Below are 21,825 nucleotides of genomic sequence, written 5' to 3' on the forward strand. Positions count from 1 at the left end.
CACACTACCCTCCTAATCACTCCTTCATTTACATTCTCTAATTTTTGTCATTCTCAAAATTTTTGTTCACTCAATTTTTATTTATTGTCAATCTCATGATTTTATCCACAATAATTTTTCCCTTTGATTCTCCCATTTTAATAGACAAGTATGCTCATCTCTTAATTGTTCATTGCATGTAGGGGTGAGTATACGAATCCTAGTTCCCAAACTGAGCTGGTGGATAACAAACCTATTTTAAAAAAATCCGCATGACCATAGGAAAAATTAGGCCCTGTCCGTGAAATGTGTGGACTTCACGGATTTAATCCACATGTTCATGGACTTATCCATGGACCAACCATGTTGTGTGTTTTAAGACAAGGGAGACACTTATGTTTTGCATTTTTTCACACTCTCTCCACTCTTAACTCAAAGTCTGAAACATAATAAGCTAGCCCTAACCCATGTCTCCTTCAATGGTTCAGCCCCATTGACCCCCGCCCACACCTCCCTCAACCCAGCGACCCCAGTCTCCCGTCGCACCTCTTAATGCTCCTTAGTCCTCAAGTCATCGTTTCTTGTCTCTGCGAGCCACCCACCTGTGTAGTTAGGCAACCTCTTCCCTTTGTTCCTCACGCCATCATGACTCCAACCTCCTTCCCCAATATATTTTGTTGCCAATAAATTGTGACCTCGTGTAAGGAACAATATATCCTTAAAATGGCGATAGGGATTCTCAAGCATGTGGTTGAACCTTTTTGCCATATGAAGTAAGTGATTTTTTTTAAAGACCGAATCACTTTTGGTTTATGGAATGTGGATTGTCATGAACTTGGTTATTTGTCATTTGTTGGTCTTATAATAAAGTATTTTATTTTATGAAAAAAATATCTTCAACACAATAAGGATATTTTAATAATTAATATATATTCTCAAGAAAAAATACTTTAACCAAAGATATGTCTTAATTATTCTTGGAAATATAAAAAATATTTCCAACTAATTTTATAGTTAATTAATTACATTTTTTTTATTAAATAGATGAAAATAATATTTTCATGTTTCATTACTAAAAATAATATTTTAAGGACTAAAAAATTTATTCGGGAAATAACATTTGCTCTAAATTAATTAATGTTACTTATTTGGGGAAATGTTTGTGCAACATGGCAGGCATCCCAATTAGAAAGAAAATAAATAAATATTATATATACTTCACCAAACTTTAAGGAGTATATTTTTCAATTCAAATAAGATGTGCCAAATTTAGAACTGATTATGTAGAAAGAGAGGAGTATCTCACTTCAATAATCTAGAAGCCGCAGAGGAGATCAACTCGTGCATATAGATTCTATCAAGAAGTTTTGATATGATCCAGAAACGAAACGAATTCAACCTGGATCATTATAGATTAATTAATTTATATGATTCTGACAAAGTTTAATTATTTCAAATATATTTTAGAATGAATAGAAGGACCATGGACTAAAACAAGACCCAAAGCAATCAAAAAAACCTTTCAAGATATAATGGTGGAGGTATTGAAATAAAGAAATGTTTCACATATACTTATGAAAATAATTTCAAAAGCTTAAAGCCATAATTTGAGGCTCTTTCTAAATACACCTCCATCTTTGATAAGTTAACCTCCTTTCTTCTAATTAAATTTATTATTACCAATTATATCTTTTTAACGTTGTTTCTACACCTCATGTTTGTGATCTTCATTTTATCTTCACAAACCACCTCCACAAAATCTCGTAACCACACACACCATGAACCACCACAAAATTGCCCCCACCTTGAAACCATCGTGAATCCCTTATTATTTGTTACCTTTACTCCCTTTTCAACCTCCATCATAACTGCAAACAGACCCAAAACTCAAACATAAACAAATTAGATCCAAATTTGAAACCCACAAAATAAAAAACACAACTTTGTCGCCAATTAGGTTATGTTTCAAAAAAGAAAAGGTAGAGACTGTTGGGAGGAGGAAGAATGATTTTCAGTGTCACACGGTAGCCGGCAAAAAACCTGCATCGCAAGAAATAAGATCCAGATCTGACTAAAACTTAAATTGGATAGAACAATTAGTGATAGCGGCTTATGGTCGTTCAATTCAGCAAGGGAAGGTTGTCATGTACCCACCAAGCTAGACAGTCGTGCACTAGTTTCCATATTGATGTATGAAAAATGGAAACCACCATCGATGTTGTGCCCACACCCACCATGAACTACCATTGAAAATGAAGATAGAGAAATCATCTTCATATTTGGATCTAGTTTCATTTTGTGCAAATCTGATTTCAATTTTTGCATACTTGATTCGGTTTTGTGTATATTTGGTTTCATTTTTTTTGTAAATTTAGTTTCATTTTGTGTGAATCTGGTTTCATTTTGTGAAGATTTGGTTTCTTTTTTTTTCGGATTTGATTTTGTTTTTTTCGTTAACAACAATTCTTGACCATAAAACACAAAAGGATTCAAACAGTAGGAGACCCTTCTTCGATCTCGAGTGAGCAATGATTGACCCTAATTTTGTGGTTGAATGAAGTCAATTTTATTGCCTAAGAACCAATGTCAGTGATGTCGTCGACGATGGAATTGAGGTTGACATGGCTTTTGATGGTGGCAAGCAGTTTGAGGGGAAGAAAAGGAAGACACAATTGTGGGGTGAGTGTGAAAACATGGTTAAAAAGGTATAATTAAAACTCAAATAAGAAGAAGGGGTTAACTTAATAAATAGGGAGGTGTATTTAGGAAGATCCTAATTTGAAGTGCACACCTAAGTGTTTTATACTCAAGATGTAATTGTTGACTAAAGTTTATTCGGCTGAATTATATAAGTTTTGGGTTAAAGAACCAAGTATGACCCATTTTCTATTTTTTCATGAATTTTCGGACTTGTTTTTCATGTAATAAGTCCTGATGATTTTTTATATGTTTTAGGTCAGTTTTTATGATTTTTAAGCTTCCTAAACCATTATAATGGGTAGTAGAGTTTAATTTCTAGTGAAAATTTAATGCTTAGTGGGGATTCATTTCCAAATGGGAAGTAAAAATTTAGTGGGTTGAATAGTGGGAATTAATTTCCTAGTGTGAATTAATTGCTTAGTGGAAAGTTTAGAAGAAAGCCTAACCTATAAATAAAGGAAACTATGTAGTTTTGAAACAAGAAGGAATCTGAATGAAAGTTTAAATTTTCTCTCTTTATGAGAGTTTTCCTTGGTTCTTGGACAAATAACTAAATCTGATCTTATAATGAAAACTTATGGTAATCAAACATATGACTTATTGTTTACTTACCCATTTCTTGAGTGTGATGTTACTATCATTCTCTAAAAGAAAACTAAATCAGTTTCTTAGATTTTAAATTCTTCAAGGCGATTCATCTCATTTACGTGTTTATATCACTTGGTATCAAGAGAAAAATATATTTTAAAATAATTGGACCTTAAGGGGATCATATCAATAATCCATGACATTGCCCAAAAGTAGTATTAGCTAAGGTTGGATTAGGTAAAATGGTGTGTATGATTCTGAATATATAATTGTGTTAATTACTCAAAAGAGTTTTAATGTTTATAGTGATCCTACCTGATTCCAGCAAATAGCTTTGGACTTAAGACCAAAATATATATGTAAATGACAATGAATCGTTGTGTAGATATCCTTGTAATGCTTAGGATGTTAAATATGACAATTGTGAGGTTGTATCATCAGTTAAATTATTATTATTTACCAGATGATGCATCACATAGAATAGTTCAGTGCCAACAAATCGTGCTTGCCCGTCATCATATTTTGCCAGATGCAAATAGTCCAACTGATCTCATATTCTGCTAGGTGCAAATAGTTCAACTGATCCAAATAATTATGGATTTTGGAGTGAGATATTAGAGCCGTGTGGGGAAAAAGGGGAGGGGAGTCACATAATTTAGTGATGAAAGCTTCTCATATGATATAAACAAATCAGCCTGCAACAAAAAAAATATAGCATTAACTTGGGCAGTAATACATTTATTTACCCAAACCCATACTTCAGCAAAATAGTCACACAAAAAAATTGTAGGAAAATTTTGTACAATTTATTAATTTTAGTTCTAAATCTGAGGTGGATGTCTCTTTCTATTATGATTTCAGGTTCTAATTGTCACGTTGAAAGGGTCAACCAGTCAAGATGCATACAGGAATTTGACAAATAAAATAACTTTGCACATAACGGTTTAAATGTAATCAATCAACAAAAATGCAACGTACGCAAAGGGTAAATGTCAAATACAAATATGTATTTGACAAAACATGAATATATAAGACATTGACACCAAAGAAAAAGATAAAAGACAGAGTTTCATATAAGTAATTATGTGTTTATTTTGTGTATAAAATACGAATGACTCATATTTACTATAGTTCCAAACAGGAATGCTATGGATTCCAAAGCGATGTGCATATCTACAAACATTTATCCATAAAGCAATCATAAGATAGAAAATCAAATAGCACTCTGGAAACAGAGAAAACAAAGGAAATAAATAAAGGGTTTGGAATTTGCAAAAAAAAATAAAAAATAGCGTTTAAGAAGACATGAACATAAAACTATTGATGAATAATGAATCATATTACATAAAAATACAAAAAGAAGAGCATAAAACACAGGTTCATGCAGCTGAAACCTTATAATTGTTTTTCTACAATAATTAATCATCAGGAAATTTGACTTCTATTTATAGTATCCCCAAGAAAAGTAATCAGCCTGCTCCCAGCTGCAATGGTTTTAGTCACGCTGAATGAGCCTCTGCAGCTGAAGAACTCTCCCCAATCCCCACACTTTTGGTCCAATACAGAAACATGAACCCTTAAACTTTCTATCACAAAGGAATGTGATTGACAGGACATCAGGATGATAGCAGCTTTGAACGGATGGATTCCAGGTAAAAATTCAGAGTTCAAATAGCTCATCATCATTGACTATCAAACCAACTCAGTACAGGCCAGTGCATTTCTCTAAAGGATTCATATATCTTCAAGGCAGACAACATGATTGAGCTGTTGTAACAGGCTCGTTCTTGCCCATCAAATGTTACTTACATGTTCACTATAGTCTATGGGATAAAAAAAGCCATTTATATGTACTGTACAGTAGAATCGTCTCACTTTACAGGACGGACACCAACTGTTCTTACACGAAATCGGTACTGAGGCAGAGACTCTTCATCTTCATCTTCATCGTCATCATCACTGGAATCATCTTCAACACTGTCCCACCGTGCGTAGTCTAGAGCTGAATGTCCTTTTGGTTTTGGAATTGTTTGCCATCCTTTTGAATGTTGCTCGGTAGATTCCTTGTTTGGTGCTTTAGGAGCTATAGCATCTGCTGTGGACTTCTTAGGCTCATTGTTTTGGTTTCTTCCTTGCTTGGATGAAAACTTGAGGTCTGTTTCATGGGGAGCACAATCAGCAATAATAATACCTTTGCCAAGCTCAACCTTTTGATCTGTCCCAATATTAGAAATCGACGAATATTTCTCTCCCATCTCTTTGTTTTCATTCTCCCTTTGTGATATCACTTCAGGCTCCTCATCTTCCTGTTCTTCAAACTCCTCTTCTTCTGATTCTGGTATTGGAGTAAGTGCCTTTCCTTGATCAAGAATATACAAAAAAACAGAAAATTTCTTACTAACAGCTGAAAAAATATTTTGTCTACAGGAACAAAATTCTAGGCCCAGTTTACTATGCTTAATAAGGGTCCTTCCTGCTAGCTGGATGAGAAAAGAAAAGGTGTGGGTAGAAAAAAAACAAGAAAAAGCCTAAGCAGAAAAAAGGAATAACAGCATCATAGCATCAACGATAATAATATCAATAATAATAATAATACCTACTATTATTATTATGAAGTTGGAACCATAAGCCCACTAAGTAATCTCTTAGTACCTTAAAACCAAGTTACCAGTGTGCAATGCATGCAAGTGCAAGTGCAATGAAAATATAAAACAGAAGAGATAGCATTGCCCACCAATTGTGTCTTCAAACGAGCTTGAAGATTTTGATAAACCTCTGAAGATGGATTCAACTCTAAGAGTCTGTTGACATCAAAAAGTGCTGAATGGTACTCCTTCAGGGTGACTAGCGTTTGAGCCCGCAGCATCAATGCCCCACTGTGCTTGTGATCAAGCTCAAGCACTGAAGTACACTCTTCTGCTGCCTGAAATGGCAGTGACAAGGATTGATTACACAGCATAAACTTGCAAACAAAAGGGCAATCACACAGAAATTATAAAGAATGAGATTATACAATCTCAGGCCAATAATTCAACATTAACAAAGCAGCCAATATTTGTTAGAATATGTTTTACACTCTCATGCAATCATAAATCATCGTATAATTGAAAATCATGTAGTTTCATAATAATCATTTTGAAAATCATATCTAGGATGAATTCTAATTAGTTGAAAATATTAAACTCTAGTTGTTAACATTTGATCTATTACAATTACATATAGCCACAGATCCTTCAGAGAAATAAGAGAAGGAAATTAACATACTCAACTCAACTACACAATTTTCCATTCACACCACATAATTTGCATATAATTGAAAAAAAAAATTATTATTACCAGCCAAACCAAATCAACAAAAATATCAACATAATCAGAATCCTGTTTCTTCAATCTTCATACTCTCACTTCCACTTTTAACCAATCAAACAGTTCCTCTCTCTTGAGCAGGGCCTCGTAACTACACATTACACATACACCAGGATTCCATAATAATGAAAATTTGGACTTCTGAACTAATAATTACAAAACCCAACAATTTTCAATAATAGGAGAATCATTAAACTCTTAAAATTAAAATTAAAAAACTAAAATTGGCGCAATTCAACTCAAGTTACACAACATTTTTTTAAAAAAATAATCCAAATAAAACACCAATAACAAATTTAAAAGAGAACCTTTTTGAAATCGTGAAGCTTGAGATAGCACGCGGCTCGGTTGCTATGCAAAGCGATCTTCTGAGGGTTGGTCTTGGCCATGGCGATTGCCTCCGTGTAGAACCCTAACGCCTCTTCGTAACGTCCGTCGCGGTACATCTGGTGGGCGCGTTCGATCCTGTTCGGCGCTGCCATCTCCGTTCCGTCACAATTCGATCGTAATTTTTTTTTTTAAAAAAGAGGAAATAAAAAGGCTTCAGATTATGCAATGGATCGAATCTATCTATCTGTACTTTGGATTGAACTGTGCAGAGAAAATTGAATTCCGGAGAGTTTTAAATTTATAGGTTGAGCTCGCGAATGAAGAGATAGAGAGAAAAGGACATACGATGCAGATGCTCGCGTTGGACGCGCTTCGCCCAATTATTGAAACGCGCGTTTTCCTCTTTCTTTTGTCTTTTAGAAAAATATCAATCAACGATATTAAGGATAAATAAAAAAAATTAATAAATATATTAAAAATAAAAATGTAAAAAAAAATATAAGAAACTAATAAGCACCATTTTAAAAAGTGTTAGTTCAAGTAGTGTTTCAAAAATGATAAAAACGATCGAGAAATTACAAAAAAAAAATTATATACTATATTTTGTCTTTCACTTTTTAAAAATAAGCAATTTTATTCTTCTTATTTTTTAATTGAAATATTTTTTCTCTCACTTTCTAAAATATTTATGATTTTAGTATTTTTTTTCAATTTTGAGACTAGACTATGTACTTTTTTAATTTTTTTTTTAAATAAATTAAACTTGCTAACAATTAGATAATTTAAAAAATATTTACTATGTAGATAATAAATATATTAGTTATTTTAAGTGACCAAATAAAATAATCAAAGAACATATAGGAGCACATTAGGTCAAATCATTGGAGAAGGAAGTTCTTAGGAATACCTTCGTATTTTCTCTTTAAATGGAGAGATAAGAAAATTATTTTTGATTTGATATTTTGCATACCATAACCATGTTTCACCTTAGGTTTTAAATTTACTAAAATTCTCATTATTCCCAAATGACTCAAATTAATTTCGTTCATTAAACCTATATCAATTGATAGTTAAATAAACTTACAAAATTATATCACTTATATTGAGTCCATAAAAAAATATAAATAACTAATTATAATATAACATGTGACTGCATTAATTAATTAATTAGGGTTTATAAAATTCATAACAATCTCTCACTTAAACTTCATATTAACTTTAGATATTTATCACAAATTTTTTTAAATGAACAATGATATATTATTTATTTTAAACTTCTCTTAAACAATCTGATCTATTTTATATAACAACAAGAAATCACCACGATTTTCATTATAATTTAACATCACCAACCCATAATCATCCAGTGTCAATTATTACAATTTTTTTTGCTAGTGATGATATTGAAACAGGTCATGGATTCAATCAAATAGACACGTTACAAAAAGTTACAAATACTTGTCGAGATCTCACTTAAATTCAGTTTGAAGCCTATTATGCAGGATGCTACTTATGAATTTCATCAAAAGACTACAATAGACGGTAGTTATTTGCTTAGTGGTTATGCTGATATTGCTTATGGTATTCTCTTAACTTTTGAGTTTATTTTTCTATTACATCTTATCTTATGAGAGATATTTTAGCAATTATCCATGATGGGCTTTGCCATGCTTTACAATATAAGAATCAAGATTTATTGAATGCAACATCTTTGGTTTACTCTACTAAATGTTTGATTTTAAAAAAAAATGAGGTAATCAGACTACCGAGAATTTTTTTTTCAAGTAAGTCATATCTTTTTTGTGAGAAACATGAAATAAATGTCCCTAATATGACTACCTTGTATGTTTCTAGAAGATGTTGAGCTCGCCAAAATGTTAATCGTATTACAATTCAACATTATTGTCATATTAATTTTTTAAATTTCTACACTTGGTATTAAGTTACACGAGCTCAAAAGTAGATTTTTTAATAATATGGTGGAGTTGCTTACTTTGAATTCATCTTTAGATCTAAAAGATAATTACAAATCACTCCGTTGTGAAGAAATTTTTTGAATTGGTAATAAAGTTTTTTCTCCAATTATTTAACTGATTTTAAGTTTTTTAAAATTATTTGTCAATTTTTTTAATAATTTGTTATTGTTCATGCATTGCGTGTAGTATTACTTTTGTAATGTATACCATTGTTGACAGTAAAATCATTTTAAATTTAAGAGACTAAAAATATTTCAACATAAATATAAATTATAATTTACATGCTAAATTTTTTATTTATTACATATTTTAATTATAATATAAGTTATATGTTTAATATTTATTTATTACAAATTTTACAAATATAAAATAAATATTTATTATATTAAAATACTAGTTTTAAATAATAAGTTAAATTTGTATACCATCAAGGCAGTAGGATGGTAAGTTATTCCACACCGAATATATATATATATATATATATATATATATATATATATATATATATATATATATATATATATATATATATATATATCCAACCAAAAAAAAAATATTTACCTATATATATTATTATATTTACCCAACCAAAAAAAGATATTTACCCATTTACCCATAAAAGAGAAAAACCAAAGGGAGAAGGAAAAATATCAGGGTTGGTGTGTATATGGTTGCCGCTGATACGGCGTAGTCTTATTCTCTCTCCATCACCACTCTAAACCCTAATTAAAAAAATCTTAAAATATCTTCCTTCTTTCTTTCTTCTTCTTTGCTCACACTGATACAGTTACTCCATCGAATTCTCTCTCCCCTCTCTTCAAAACGCGCTGATTCTGGGAACTCCCCGATTTTTGGTTTCGAGTTTTTCGCTTCTTGCGGAGAAAAATCGCGTCTTTCTCATCGAACTCGTCTTCCACACTGAAATTCTACTTCGCTTTTGCTCTTTTACTACAGGTAAAGGTTGAATTTGCTTTTGGTTTTGTAGTTTTCTTGTTGCAGTTTTTTTTTTTTCAATTTGGTTTTTGGTGAATAAAATAGTGTACCCTTTGCCTTTTAGGTTTTGTCTGTTTCTCGTAAGGAACCAAGTTTGTGAATTTCATTTTCTGAATTGTTGTTGAGGGTGTACTGTATTGCAGATTATTAATGTGGACTAAATAATGGTTTTTGATTTTTATTTAATTTTAGGTAAATTTAATTTTTGATGGTAATTGTCAGGTAATTTAGTTAGTGACATATTGGGATGATTTTACTGAGTTATTTTGTTGTGGGTTGTTTAGCGATGCTAAATTTCTGGTGCTGATGTGAAGTTTGTTGATGTATATACATGTGGAGGTCTTAGTGTTTGGAATATTCAATGTCGAGGTTTAATGGGCGTTGATGTCAATGATAATGTTATAAAAGGATGTGATATTTGCGGTTGCCTTCTTAGAGGGTAATATAATTGAGCAAATGTGAGATTGGAAGATTTATTTTGGAAAATCTTAGAGACAGCCAATTGTTCTTATCAGATTTTGATAATTAAATGAAGGTGAAAAAATTGAAGGTTCCCAACCCAAGTTTGTTTTGTTGACATCATTAGGGATTTATTTATTTTGTATGTTAGTGCATCACGTGTTTGTTTCACATTATTGTATTTAATGGACAGAGAGCGATTATTTAATGTACATAATAAGTGAAGTGATCATTATCTTCTAAAGTTTATACAGATATACATCAAAACTAAGTTTCATCAGCTTTCACCCTCATGGCTGGATTGTTGCTTGGTGATGCCTCTCATCATGGAACTTCTCAAGGTGTTTCTCAGAGATACTCTGAAGAGAAGCTGGAGGATGGTTCGAGGTGGTACTTTGCTAGGAAGGAGATTGAAGAATACTCACCATCCAAACACGATGGCATAGATTTGAAGAAAGAAACTTACCTACGCAAATCATACTGTACATTTCTGCAAGACTTAGGCATGAGACTTAAAGTGTGAGTCTTTACTGGTTGCCTCAGTGACCTATCTTAACTGCAATAGGGGGCACTTTTGTTTTTTAAATTTGCCTGTTAAGACTTGTGATTTATTGCAAGTATCCTTGGTTCCTATTTGTTCAACTGATATAAATGTTCATCCAGTGGCTAAATCTTTTTTATATTGTACAAAAAGTAAGGTTGTGTTAGCTTTGATTTGTTTCCTTTTAGGAGGGAAGGAGCTCATCAGGAACATCTTAGCAACTTTATGTGTTTATATTTTTATGAGATATTGCCTGCACTGAAGGGAAAACATTTGTTTATCTCTATTATCATATTAAAATTGATAATAAATGTCAATGAATACCCTAAGCTTCATTTATCATGATGTTGACACTGATTTAATTGTGTTGCAGGCCTCAGGTAACTATTGCAACTGCAATAATATTTTGTCATCGATTCTTTCTCCGGCAGTCCCATGCAAAGAATGACCGGAGGGTGAGTTTGTATTTTGTTATGATAACTTGCCTGCTATTATTATTGAATAATTGTTCTCGGTGTGAATACATTTTTTCTTTTTATATATTTCAATTAGCAGTGTTAGCTAATCTATTTTTTGGCTGGCTTATATCTTCATGGCTATTGTATTTGAATTATTCTGTTTTGATGAACTCTAGTTTATTATGAATTATGACGTATGCATTAGAATTCATATTTCAGGATTCATTGTGCCAATTAATAGAAAGGTAGGAGAGTATGGGCAGCATTGTATTCTTGGAAATCACCAAGAAAATAAAAAGAGAAAAGAAAAAAAAAATCTTCAGTTATTTTATTTATATCTTATTTTGTTAAAAACTTTAAACAGATGTGGTTTAGCTGAAATTTGGTATTAAGAAGGTGGTGCACTATATGATACATATGGTGCAAGTTGTCATGTAAATTGCACTATGTATTATATTATTGTTATAACTCCACATTAAGCCATTGTAGATGTATCATTTATGGTATCTTGACAACTTGACCAAAGAGCAAGCTACTTCAAATTCGTTCAGTAATTGTTAGGGCCGGATAAGGGAAGATTGCATGAGGTAGCTTATAATGTTCAAGTTTTTAGGTGAAGACACGTAAAAGGTTTTTATATTCATAGTTATCAATCTCGGATAGCGAATTTTGGATTGTGGCGTGGAGTGGCTAACTTTGAACTAGGTGAAAAGTCTACAGGAAGAGGAAAGACTAGAACATAGGATTAAAGATAGTCCTATAATGTGTGAAGGACTAGAAGTCAAAACAGAGACAAAGATGACTTTCTTGTGGAATAGTTTAGCCAAATAAACCTCAAAGGCTCAAACAACGATTTTCCGCTCTATATTGGATTTTTAAGCCTATAACATGGCAGCGCCACTATAGCGTGCGAATAGCTGTTATTTTGGCCATTATTGAACCACTATAGCTGCTATTCAAAACCGCTCTGCTATTTGAATCCCATAGCAGTCTAGGGCCACCCACTCTGTTATCCCACTGTAGTGCACTATTGACTACTATGTTTATATTACATTTCTAACACATTAGATTGGTGAGACATAGTTGAGAGAATATCATCTTTTTTTTTCCTTACATTATTCATGTATTGGGTGGTCTTGACAGTGTCCTAGACTCCTAGTGACCTAATCACTTTTACCCCGTCTTTTGGGACTGATGAGGATTGAAAATTATTATCATATTAAATCAGTAGACAGGTGCTTATTTGCAATGTTTTAAATTTTGGATAGCGGTGTTTAGTGGTTGGCTCCAAAAATCTATAGCGATATACCATATAGCGGGATAGTTTCTATTTTGAAATTTGTTATGATTTATATAATGTATGTATACTATATACACATATAAATTCTTAAAAATGATAAAAACTACTCAAAATTAATGACATTCATAAAAAACAACAAAAAGTCTTTTAGACAAAACATACTAGTAAATATCAACAAATGTTAAATACAAGCTTCCTAGTTAGGAATTATCAGTTATCAACTATCATCTTCTAAATTCAAGTCATCTGTATCATTTTCACTATTATTACATTTATAGACTTCATTTTTAGGAAATTAAAATCCCAAAATAGCACTCCGAAAAAGTCCAAATGTGTCTGTTCAGAGGGTTTTTTTTGGAATCAATACATAGTGCCTGCTACAACTGCTATTCAGCCTGCTATTTGGTCTGCTACAATAAACTGCTCCAGTACGGCAGTTACACTAAACTGCTCCGCTATTCTTCTGAGTGTGCTTGGGAAGGTAGAAAGAGAAAGTAATTAAATCTGTTAGTCATGTCAGAAAACTGTCTGAGTTACCACTGAGGGCAAAACAAATGTTTTATTTTTAAAGGGATCAAATTAATACGAAAATTTTTGAGGACAAAATTAATACTTTTCAAATTTTAGAGGGACCTCAAACATATTTTACCCTTAGTTTATCACCCAAACAATAAATCCCATGGCTGCTTAGTTTTTACTTGTAATTGTTGTTTTCTTCATTTGGTAAACTTAATCTTAATGTCATCTCCTTTTCTGTCTAGCTGTCTTTACCTATTTGCTGTCTCTTTCTTTAGCATGTGTTGGAGCACTTTCATATATTTTTCCTTCTCTGTTGATATATATCTGTATGTGTAGTAGTACATTGTCTTATGCATATGATGAAATATTAAATTGGACAAATTGTGATAATTAGTAACTTAACATGTTCTGCAGACCATTGCAACAGTATGCATGTTTCTTGCTGGGAAGGTTGAAGAAACTCCTCGCCCACTAAAAGATGTAATTCTTATTTCATATGAAATTATACATAAGAAGGATCCAGCGGCAATTATGAGAATAAAACAAAAGGTATTTCTTTCATTAAGCAATCTCTACTCCTGAGTCCCAGCGTTGAACTACCTGTTAATTAATTGTTGTCTTTGCTGGGGTTTGATTTAGGTCTCTGGATTGAAATTGAATTTTGTTGTTATTTTCTTTATTCTTTGTGTTTGTTTAACTGTGGATTTATTTCAAAATAAAATTTCTTTTGAACTTATCAATTTTTCCTTACCTCTCTTGTAATATATGTTTTTCTCATGCAATTGTGGCACAGGATGTGTATGAACAGCATAAAGAATTAATTTTACTGGGAGAGAGGGTTGTTCTTGCAACTCTTGGTTTTGATCTGAATGTGCATCATCCTTATAAACCTCTTGTTGAGGCAATAAAGAAATTCAAAGTAGCTCAAAATGCCCTAGCTCAAGTTGCGTGGAATTTTGTAAATGATGGGTATGAAGATTACACAATTTTTTTTAAGGCGAGTGTGGCCTTTGATTTTTCTTTCCTGAAATTAGGATGTGATATGCAGACTTCGGACATCACTTTGCTTGCAATTTAAGCCCCATCACATTGCAGCTGGAGCCATATTCCTTGCTGCCAAGTTTCTGAAGGTGAAGCTACCATCAGATGGGGAGAAGGTCTGGTGGCAAGAGTTTGATGTCACTCCACGCCAATTGGAGGGTTGGTGTCTTTTTATTCAGTACTAGTCGTATAAAGAAATGAGGAAAAAAAGTACCATCTCATTGTCATCTCTCTTTTCTATCATTCCTCTTATGCTTATTTCTCTCTCTCTGATGGTATCTTAGTATTTATCTATTTAATTAGACAGGTTCAATGGTACTAAATTTGGATATCGTATTATCACAACATAAGACCTATGTTGTTCTTATTTATTTGTTTATTATTATTATTATTTTGCAGAAGTTAGTAATCAAATGTTAGAGCTGTATGAACAAAATCGAATGCCACCTTCCAACGATGTCGAAGGAGGTGGGACTTCCAATCAGACCACTGCAAAAGCTCCAATTACTAATGATGAAACTGCAGCTGCAAAGAGTAATTCCCAGTCCGGAGCCACAAGACTGGAAACATCAAAGCCTGTGTCTTCTATGGCCATGTTTGATTCATCAGTCCCAAATCATGTGGGGCGCCCCATCTCAAACCATGGTAGAAGTGGTGATTATGGGAGCACAGAAATGAAACACAGGGTGGAAGGTGATGCCAAAGGCAATCAATATCCTGAGAGGGAATCTCTACCATTTAAGGAAAACTCACATGAAGCTCAAGACGTGGTGAAATCTCGATCTGATAATGGTGAAAAAGAGCACGAAAGCAATGCTGGAGGGACTGAAACAAAAGAACTGACTGAATTGAAAGACAAACATAATAGCAGAAACCTAGATCACAGAGAGGATGCATTTAGCCGGCCTCCTCAGGAAGCCGTTAAGAAAATTGATACAGACAAGGTAAAGGCTGCATTAGAAAAACGAAGGAAAGCAGCTGTTCATATAACTAAGAAAACAGATGTTATGGATGACGATGATCTCATTGAGAGGGAACTGGAAGATGGAATTGAACTGGCTCCTCAGAATGAGAAAAATAAGGAGAAGAGGCAAAGCTGGTCTAAGCCCTCTGACAGATCAGATTATGATAACATGCATGGAAGACATCAAGACCATGAAGATGAGCAATATCATGGAGTAAAGGGTTTGTCATCATATGAACCAGATCTAAGTGCTGTTGAAGAAGGGGAGGTATCCGCACTTGATGACATTGGTGTAGGGCTTCCATCACCTAAGTCAAGCAATCGCAAGAGAAAAGCAGGAAGCTCCCCTGAAAGAGGGGTGGAGGGGAAACGTCATAATTATGGCCCCGGGCCTCACCACAATAATCGATTTGATTACATGGAGGATCGAAACAAGGTCAGTCGGCTAGGCCATACTGAGAGGGACAGCAAAAGGCATGTACAGGAAAACCATGTTTGAATAATGTGTACCATGGTTGTGGCCTGTGTGTGGACCGTTAATGTTCTGAAATATTTTCTGGGCGGACACTTCTTAGCAAAGCAAAGATCCTTGAATGCTTTCAATACTGTTATGATGCAGCCACCTTAGCCTACCATTAAAGCTGTCAGGTCTAGAAACTCTTTGTTTGAAGGACTTAAATTCAATTTTGTTGGAAAGACCGATTTCATTTACTCAATATATATGGGCATATGGGAAAATTGTAAATTTGAAAGAGAAGGGTCGTATAGATTATAGTCGGATTTGTAATGGAAGGTCCATTTTCCTGCAAGATCATCCATGATTTTGATGATTCTCCTTTGGAATAATAGTAGTTATGATGATTATAAACTCGGCCTACTTACTAGATGGAAGATTCTAAGTGTCATTAGTCATATCCTACCTTTAGTACTTTGAAAGAATTGGCTATGTTTGTAGTATACTTGGAAGTGAATGTAACTGAATGTTCCTAACATGCTCCCGTTGAAATACGGAGCATGGATGCTCTTTATTTTTAACTATTGGATGAGATTTAAGACATCAACTGTCCAAAATGATTTTAAAAATGCAAAATAGTTTCTGACACTCGATTGTTGAACATGTTAAGTACAGGATACATGGTAAGCATGCTAGATATTAGATATATAAAGAAAAGAGACTTGAGATGCTGGAATAGATTTTTGCGGTGGGTCAAACGGTGGTATAATCTATTGTTTTGAGAAAGGAATTGGAAGTTGGAATTGCGTTCTGCTTCGGCGAGTGATGGTGGTGCTGAGCAGGAGGTGGGTTTGCAGTGACAATGGAGTTGGAGTCTCTCAACATGGTGAATAAAAGTTTTAATATCAGCTGAGAAAGATCTCACATTTAGTTTCTTACTTATACTTTCAACTATATTATACTTGAAGATTGTATTCCTGGCTATGCGAATGAAGCAGTCTTTGTGGGGAGATGAGTTATTTTTATTTTCTTTTGACTTTTAATAACAAGCCCACATCTTTATATATAAGTGGAGGATAATCTCATGAGCTATATTTTGGGTTAATTTAGAGTCAAGTTCAAATTCTAAGATCATATTGGAATTTATCTAGTGATTGTTGAGGACCTATTAGTGTATCTGTTATCAAGTTATATATTCAGTCCTATGCTTGATATGTCTAATTAATGGCATGAATGAAGTATGTTGAAATTTCACATTTATCATTAATATGACCAAAATAATTTAGTTAAGTAAAAGATAATTTTTATTTTATGAAGATTTTGGAAGTTGAGATGGACTCAAATCCAAATAAATCCTAGTGAACGCATAACTTAGATAAATGATCAGTATACCTCTTTAATAAATTAATATACCTCAGTTTTGTTTTTCATTTTTCTCTAAATACCCTGTAATTTATTTTCGAGTTTCAAATTATTCGCGTTGGGGATTTCTTTCCTGGAAGCACTTTTCTGCTCAGCCCTTCCTATGCTCTCACCCTTATTCCTACACCACGCACCCTTCTTCCTTTGCCGCGCCCCGCCCCCCGAGAAGTATCTCAATCTCTTTCTAAAGATCGGATCTCTTTTCAAAAATTACTTCTTGGAAAAAAAAGCAATTACATATTTTTGGAAAGTAATTTTTGGAACTATGCTTTAACAAGAAAAAATATAGTTATGAAAATTACTTTCTGGAATAGGCAATTATTTTTTGGAGAAGTAATTTTCAACACAGTACTTAAAAAAAAAAAAAAAATTTAGAGGTGGACATATCATACTTTCGAAATTCAGTTGTTACTTAAATGTAGTCATGTAGAAGACGATGCGTCTATCGCGCTTTCTTTTGTGAGAAGGTTAAAGTATAACAATATTCACTTGGAAGTCAATGAAATTATGAAAAATTTACAATTTTTCATAGATAAATCAAATAATGGGAAAAGAGAGGTTGGTGGAAGTGAGAAAGGTTATTTTAGTAATAAAAAAATATTAATGGAAAGGGAGGTACACTTATTAATTAGGCAGTAATAAATATCAAACGTCAATAACTTATGTAAGTGTTTTTTCTAATTGGCATTGTTCTTAATTGGGCAATCTATTAATGCCCACAAAGCCCAATTTCAAGTATAAGGGGAAAAAAACATTTCCACCGTTATAATTTTGCACCTTCAATTTTATTTAGTCATCAATCTCATTTAGTCAATAGTCAATTCTAAGCTTTTCATTCAATAGCTTGGCAATCAACTTAATTCTTAATCTATTAACATTGTTCAACAACAAAGATTCTTTCACAATTAAGCTCTTGCATGGATGCTTTACGACTCAATTCCTCTCGAATCCATGAGTCAAATCCAATTAAGCATTATATAGACTCCAAATATCTAAGCATTTTTCGTTGGCATTCCCTGCTGCACGCCTTGTTTTAATAAATACTCGTTTTTCTTTATGGCATGTCTGTTTAAACTTTTATGTAAACTTTGTCATCTAATTTTTACAAAAAAGCTGATATGCTTAAGTTAATTTTTAACTTAGAAAAGGTCAATTTACTTTATCTTTTTTTTTTTCTATTACAAGAGTTTAAAATTTTTTTTTATCCTAGCATGGTCTAATTGAAATTCTTATTGATTTCTGCAAGATTTTAGTTTTTTCAGCTCGCGTGTGGTGGGACATTCTTTTAGATGAACCTGGAAACTCTGTTTCATTCATATAATGTGCAAATTCAGAGAATGCTGCTAGCTGCAACAACATGGATCATGTTTAGTTTTGCTGTTCTTATATTTGTCACCCTTCTTGCCTTCTGGTATATATGTGGGACATACTATCCTGCATTACACAAATCTCAAGTGTTGATTTGATGATTTCTTTTATTAGCCAAAAGAAACAATATTATTATGTGTTGATTTGATGATAAAATATCAAGACCCTTGATTTTAGAGGTTAAGGGTTGAAAAAAAAGATAATTGTTATTGTTATACTTTTTTATTGTGCAACAGTAATAACATAAACATGACACGTTTTTGTATTATATGTGGTGTGAAGTGATCATATATTTTGTTCTGTGAATGCAAGCAAGGCCTTGTATAAGGATTTATTTTTTTGGTGATTAAGGCATAAATACGTTTTTATCTATTAATTGGGCAAACAAATAATCATTACAATTACAAAGCCTCACAAATCAGAAGAGTAGATGTAAATTGAGCCAAATAAACACTATCTACTAATGGTAGAAAAATCACTTTGATACTCTATTTATAATAACATATTGATCGGTTTGCTAAAGTTTACTTCATTTTAAGATCTAAGAGGCACGGGAATAAAGCATTTTTTTTTAATCTTATATGGGTGATTGGGGGGTAATGGGGTTTCACACTAGAGCTTGCATAACACGAAACTTGTAAGAGAGTCCCTATAAGTCCCTACCACAGGCTGCAAAATTGTGATTCTCTTGAACACATTTTTCTCCTCATCAAAATGAGTATCTTTAAAAGAGTATAGAACAATAAAAAGTAGATGATAGCGTTTAGACAAAGGGTGCATGCATGACCTGAATTGCTAATGGAAAACTGATCCTGTAGAAAAAAAGCATGGCAAATCTTTGAGCAATGGATCTCTCTGGTTGCAAAGAGATACAAAATAAGTGTACTATGGAACAGAATAATAATTTTTTTTGCAAATGACAAATGATGGAAAACAAGAAATAGATACCGTAGTGATCTTATGCGCCAAAAATCAACCCTAGATTCACTTCCGTGCAACACCCACCATTGCCCCAACATGAGCCTGTTGGCTCCTCAACCACTTGGGGAGACTAAAGTAGATGTGAAAGACAGACATGTGTCACCAAATTGTTCAATTGGTTTCATGTGTTTCTTGAATTTTGGTGCACCCTTTAAACGTTTGTTTTGGTTTAATATGGCTCTTAAACCATAACCATAAAGTTAGCCTATATGTTATGTATGTTCTTAATCAATCATTAGATTCTCTATCAGTCAAGGTTATAAATTATGATTTCCGAATACATTAATAACAATTAGAATATCATCATTTTGAGTAGATGTGAAAGAGAGACATGTGTCACAAAATTGTTCAATTGGTTTCAGGTGTTGCATGAATTTTGGTGCATGCACCCTTTAAACGTTTGTTTTGGTTTAATGTGGCTCTTAAATCATAACCATAAAGTTAACCTATATTTTATGTTCTTAATCAATCATTAGATTCTCTATAAGTAATGTTTCAATAAATTATGATCTGCAAATACATTAATTACAATTACTACTATATATCAACATTTTGGAACATTTTACGGCTGCATTGTGCATTGTAATTGTTGTCACATTTGCCCACACTGATGTGACTACAAATGCGACTGAAACAGAAATTTAAAAACAAGATTAAAAGATTTGAGGCTACCTTTCCCATTTTGATTGTAGTTTTTATACTATTGATTGATCCCAAACATATCTTTTCTCAGGACTTAAAGTTGCTTGATTTCAAAGCAAGTTCAAGATTGTCGTTTGAACTTTGAAGGCATTCAATTAGTCATGAAAATTTAGAACCGGCCATGAATTTCTATATTCAATATTCATTCCTTTATAGCAAGCTTGAACTGAGGAAAAGAGTATTTTTTTTGTTCAGTAAGTATTATTTCTTTATTTTTAAAAAATGGATAATTAAATATAAATTACCATGTAACCTTTAATAATCTTTTATTCATTTTTTAAAACATTAATTATACAATTCTCATTTTTTTTAAAAGTAATGCCTCCATCTAATTTTTCTCAAAATTCCTCCATCAAAGACAAACGACTTAATGAAAGATAAGGGCAATGAGCATCCAAGCAGTGTGTCATTTCAAAAGATTCGGTCAAAAAAGAGCAAAGGAAAGACCTGTTTCCACGCACTTTTGTTACATTATAAGATAACAAAAAAGGTTTGCCATTATTAAGACAGATTAACTAAGCTAATATAATAATATTATATTGTTCAATCGCCCTAACTAATAGTCCTTTTGTTACCGTGTTTTGTCAAGATCTTTTAACGTTGGAAAAAAAAATATTTGTTACCTATGGTGGGACATTTTTGTAGTTTTGGAGTTGCAAGTGGGAGGAAATATTTGAGCCTTAGGGAAAGAGCAACATGCAAAGGCACCTGATACTACGTACTGTCACGAAGATAACCATCTTCAATTCAATTCTATCTATTACTTTGCTTTTTGTGGCAAATAGTCAGAGAAAGATGAAATTTGAGGGAGAAGCTAGCAGTAGATTATTTATTTATTCTTATCATGTTATTATTAGAAAGTATTTATCGATTTTGTTGATAATTAATTTTTATTAGAGAATTTGATGATCATATTTAATAAAATTTTTCATATTTTAATTGTATTTTTTTATTCATAAGAATTAAATTTAAAATTTTATTTAAGAAGATCAAATTTTATGTCTAGTGACTCTAAAATGTTGTTTACCAAGTTGGCCATAATAATCCTTTAATAACGGCTGATACTAAGCTATAGTATGGTGGGAGGCCAGGAATCTTAGAAGATAACAAAAGATTGTGCAAATGTATATATGCCTTTCATAAAAATGATATTGAACCAGATACCCTTTTATCAAATGCGATAGCAAGTGTCAAACACAAAATATCTTTGTGCATGACTTTAAATATCTATTAATTTTATGCTTTTGATGAGAGCACTATACTATAGAACCTAGGTAAACAATAATGCTTGCATTTTTTGTTGGTGAATATGTGAACTATTTATGTGGATATATGAATGATGATGTAGTGTGTGTGCTCTCAGACATCAAGACAAAGCTCTTTTTAAGCATCCTACTAATTTTATGTTATAATATATTATCACTGATATGGATGTTGTTGTTATAATGCGGACCTTGAATCATATGCAACTTTAGGTGTATTTTTAAATTATATCTCCAAAAGTGATCTCAAATCCCACTTGTTGAGTTCTGGTGATGAGAATTTTGAACGCGACACTTTCGGTCCAAGTGGTAGTGTTTCATGGGATTGAAAATTAATTAGTGCAAATTATAAGAAAGGGATTATTTATGAAATGGGTATATAAACCTTTAAAATAATTTACAATTGAAAAATGTTCTTACTG

At 32.5% G+C, this 21,825-nt stretch overlaps 2 protein-coding genes across 3 annotated transcripts; one reads left to right on the forward strand and one right to left on the reverse strand.

Annotated features, from left to right (window-relative positions):
- Positions 1-4,585: 4,585 nt before the first annotated feature.
- LOC100801778 (protein unc-45 homolog A) lies at positions 4,586-7,350 on the reverse strand. Its single transcript, XM_003531445.5, has 3 exons — positions 6,942-7,350; positions 6,002-6,190; positions 4,586-5,621 (listed from the first exon to the last, which is right to left on the reverse strand). Exons 1-3 carry the CDS (start codon positions 7,113-7,115, stop codon positions 5,139-5,141), a joined length of 846 nt encoding a protein of 281 aa, XP_003531493.1. The 5' UTR covers positions 7,116-7,350; the 3' UTR covers positions 4,586-5,138.
- Positions 7,351-9,582: 2,232 nt separating this feature from the next.
- On the forward strand, positions 9,583-16,249 carry LOC100802312 (cyclin-T1-3). Of its 2 annotated transcripts, none has more exons than XM_006585348.4 (7): positions 9,583-9,893; positions 10,637-10,910; positions 11,306-11,387; positions 13,624-13,758; positions 14,003-14,178; positions 14,258-14,409; positions 14,650-16,249. In XM_006585348.4, exons 2-7 carry the CDS (start codon positions 10,684-10,686, stop codon positions 15,711-15,713), a joined length of 1,836 nt encoding a protein of 611 aa, XP_006585411.1. In that variant the 5' UTR covers positions 9,583-9,893; positions 10,637-10,683; the 3' UTR covers positions 15,714-16,249. The 2 variants fall into 2 exon arrangements, with proteins under 2 accessions (XP_006585411.1, XP_003531494.1); XM_003531446.5 differs by having other exon boundaries at positions 10,646-10,910.
- Positions 16,250-21,825: the final 5,576 nt, after the last annotated feature.

The sequence above is a fragment of the Glycine max genome, chromosome 8, assembly GCF_000004515.6.
Source record: "Glycine max cultivar Williams 82 chromosome 8, Glycine_max_v4.0, whole genome shotgun sequence".
NCBI lineage: Eukaryota > Viridiplantae > Streptophyta > Magnoliopsida > Fabales > Fabaceae > Glycine > Glycine max.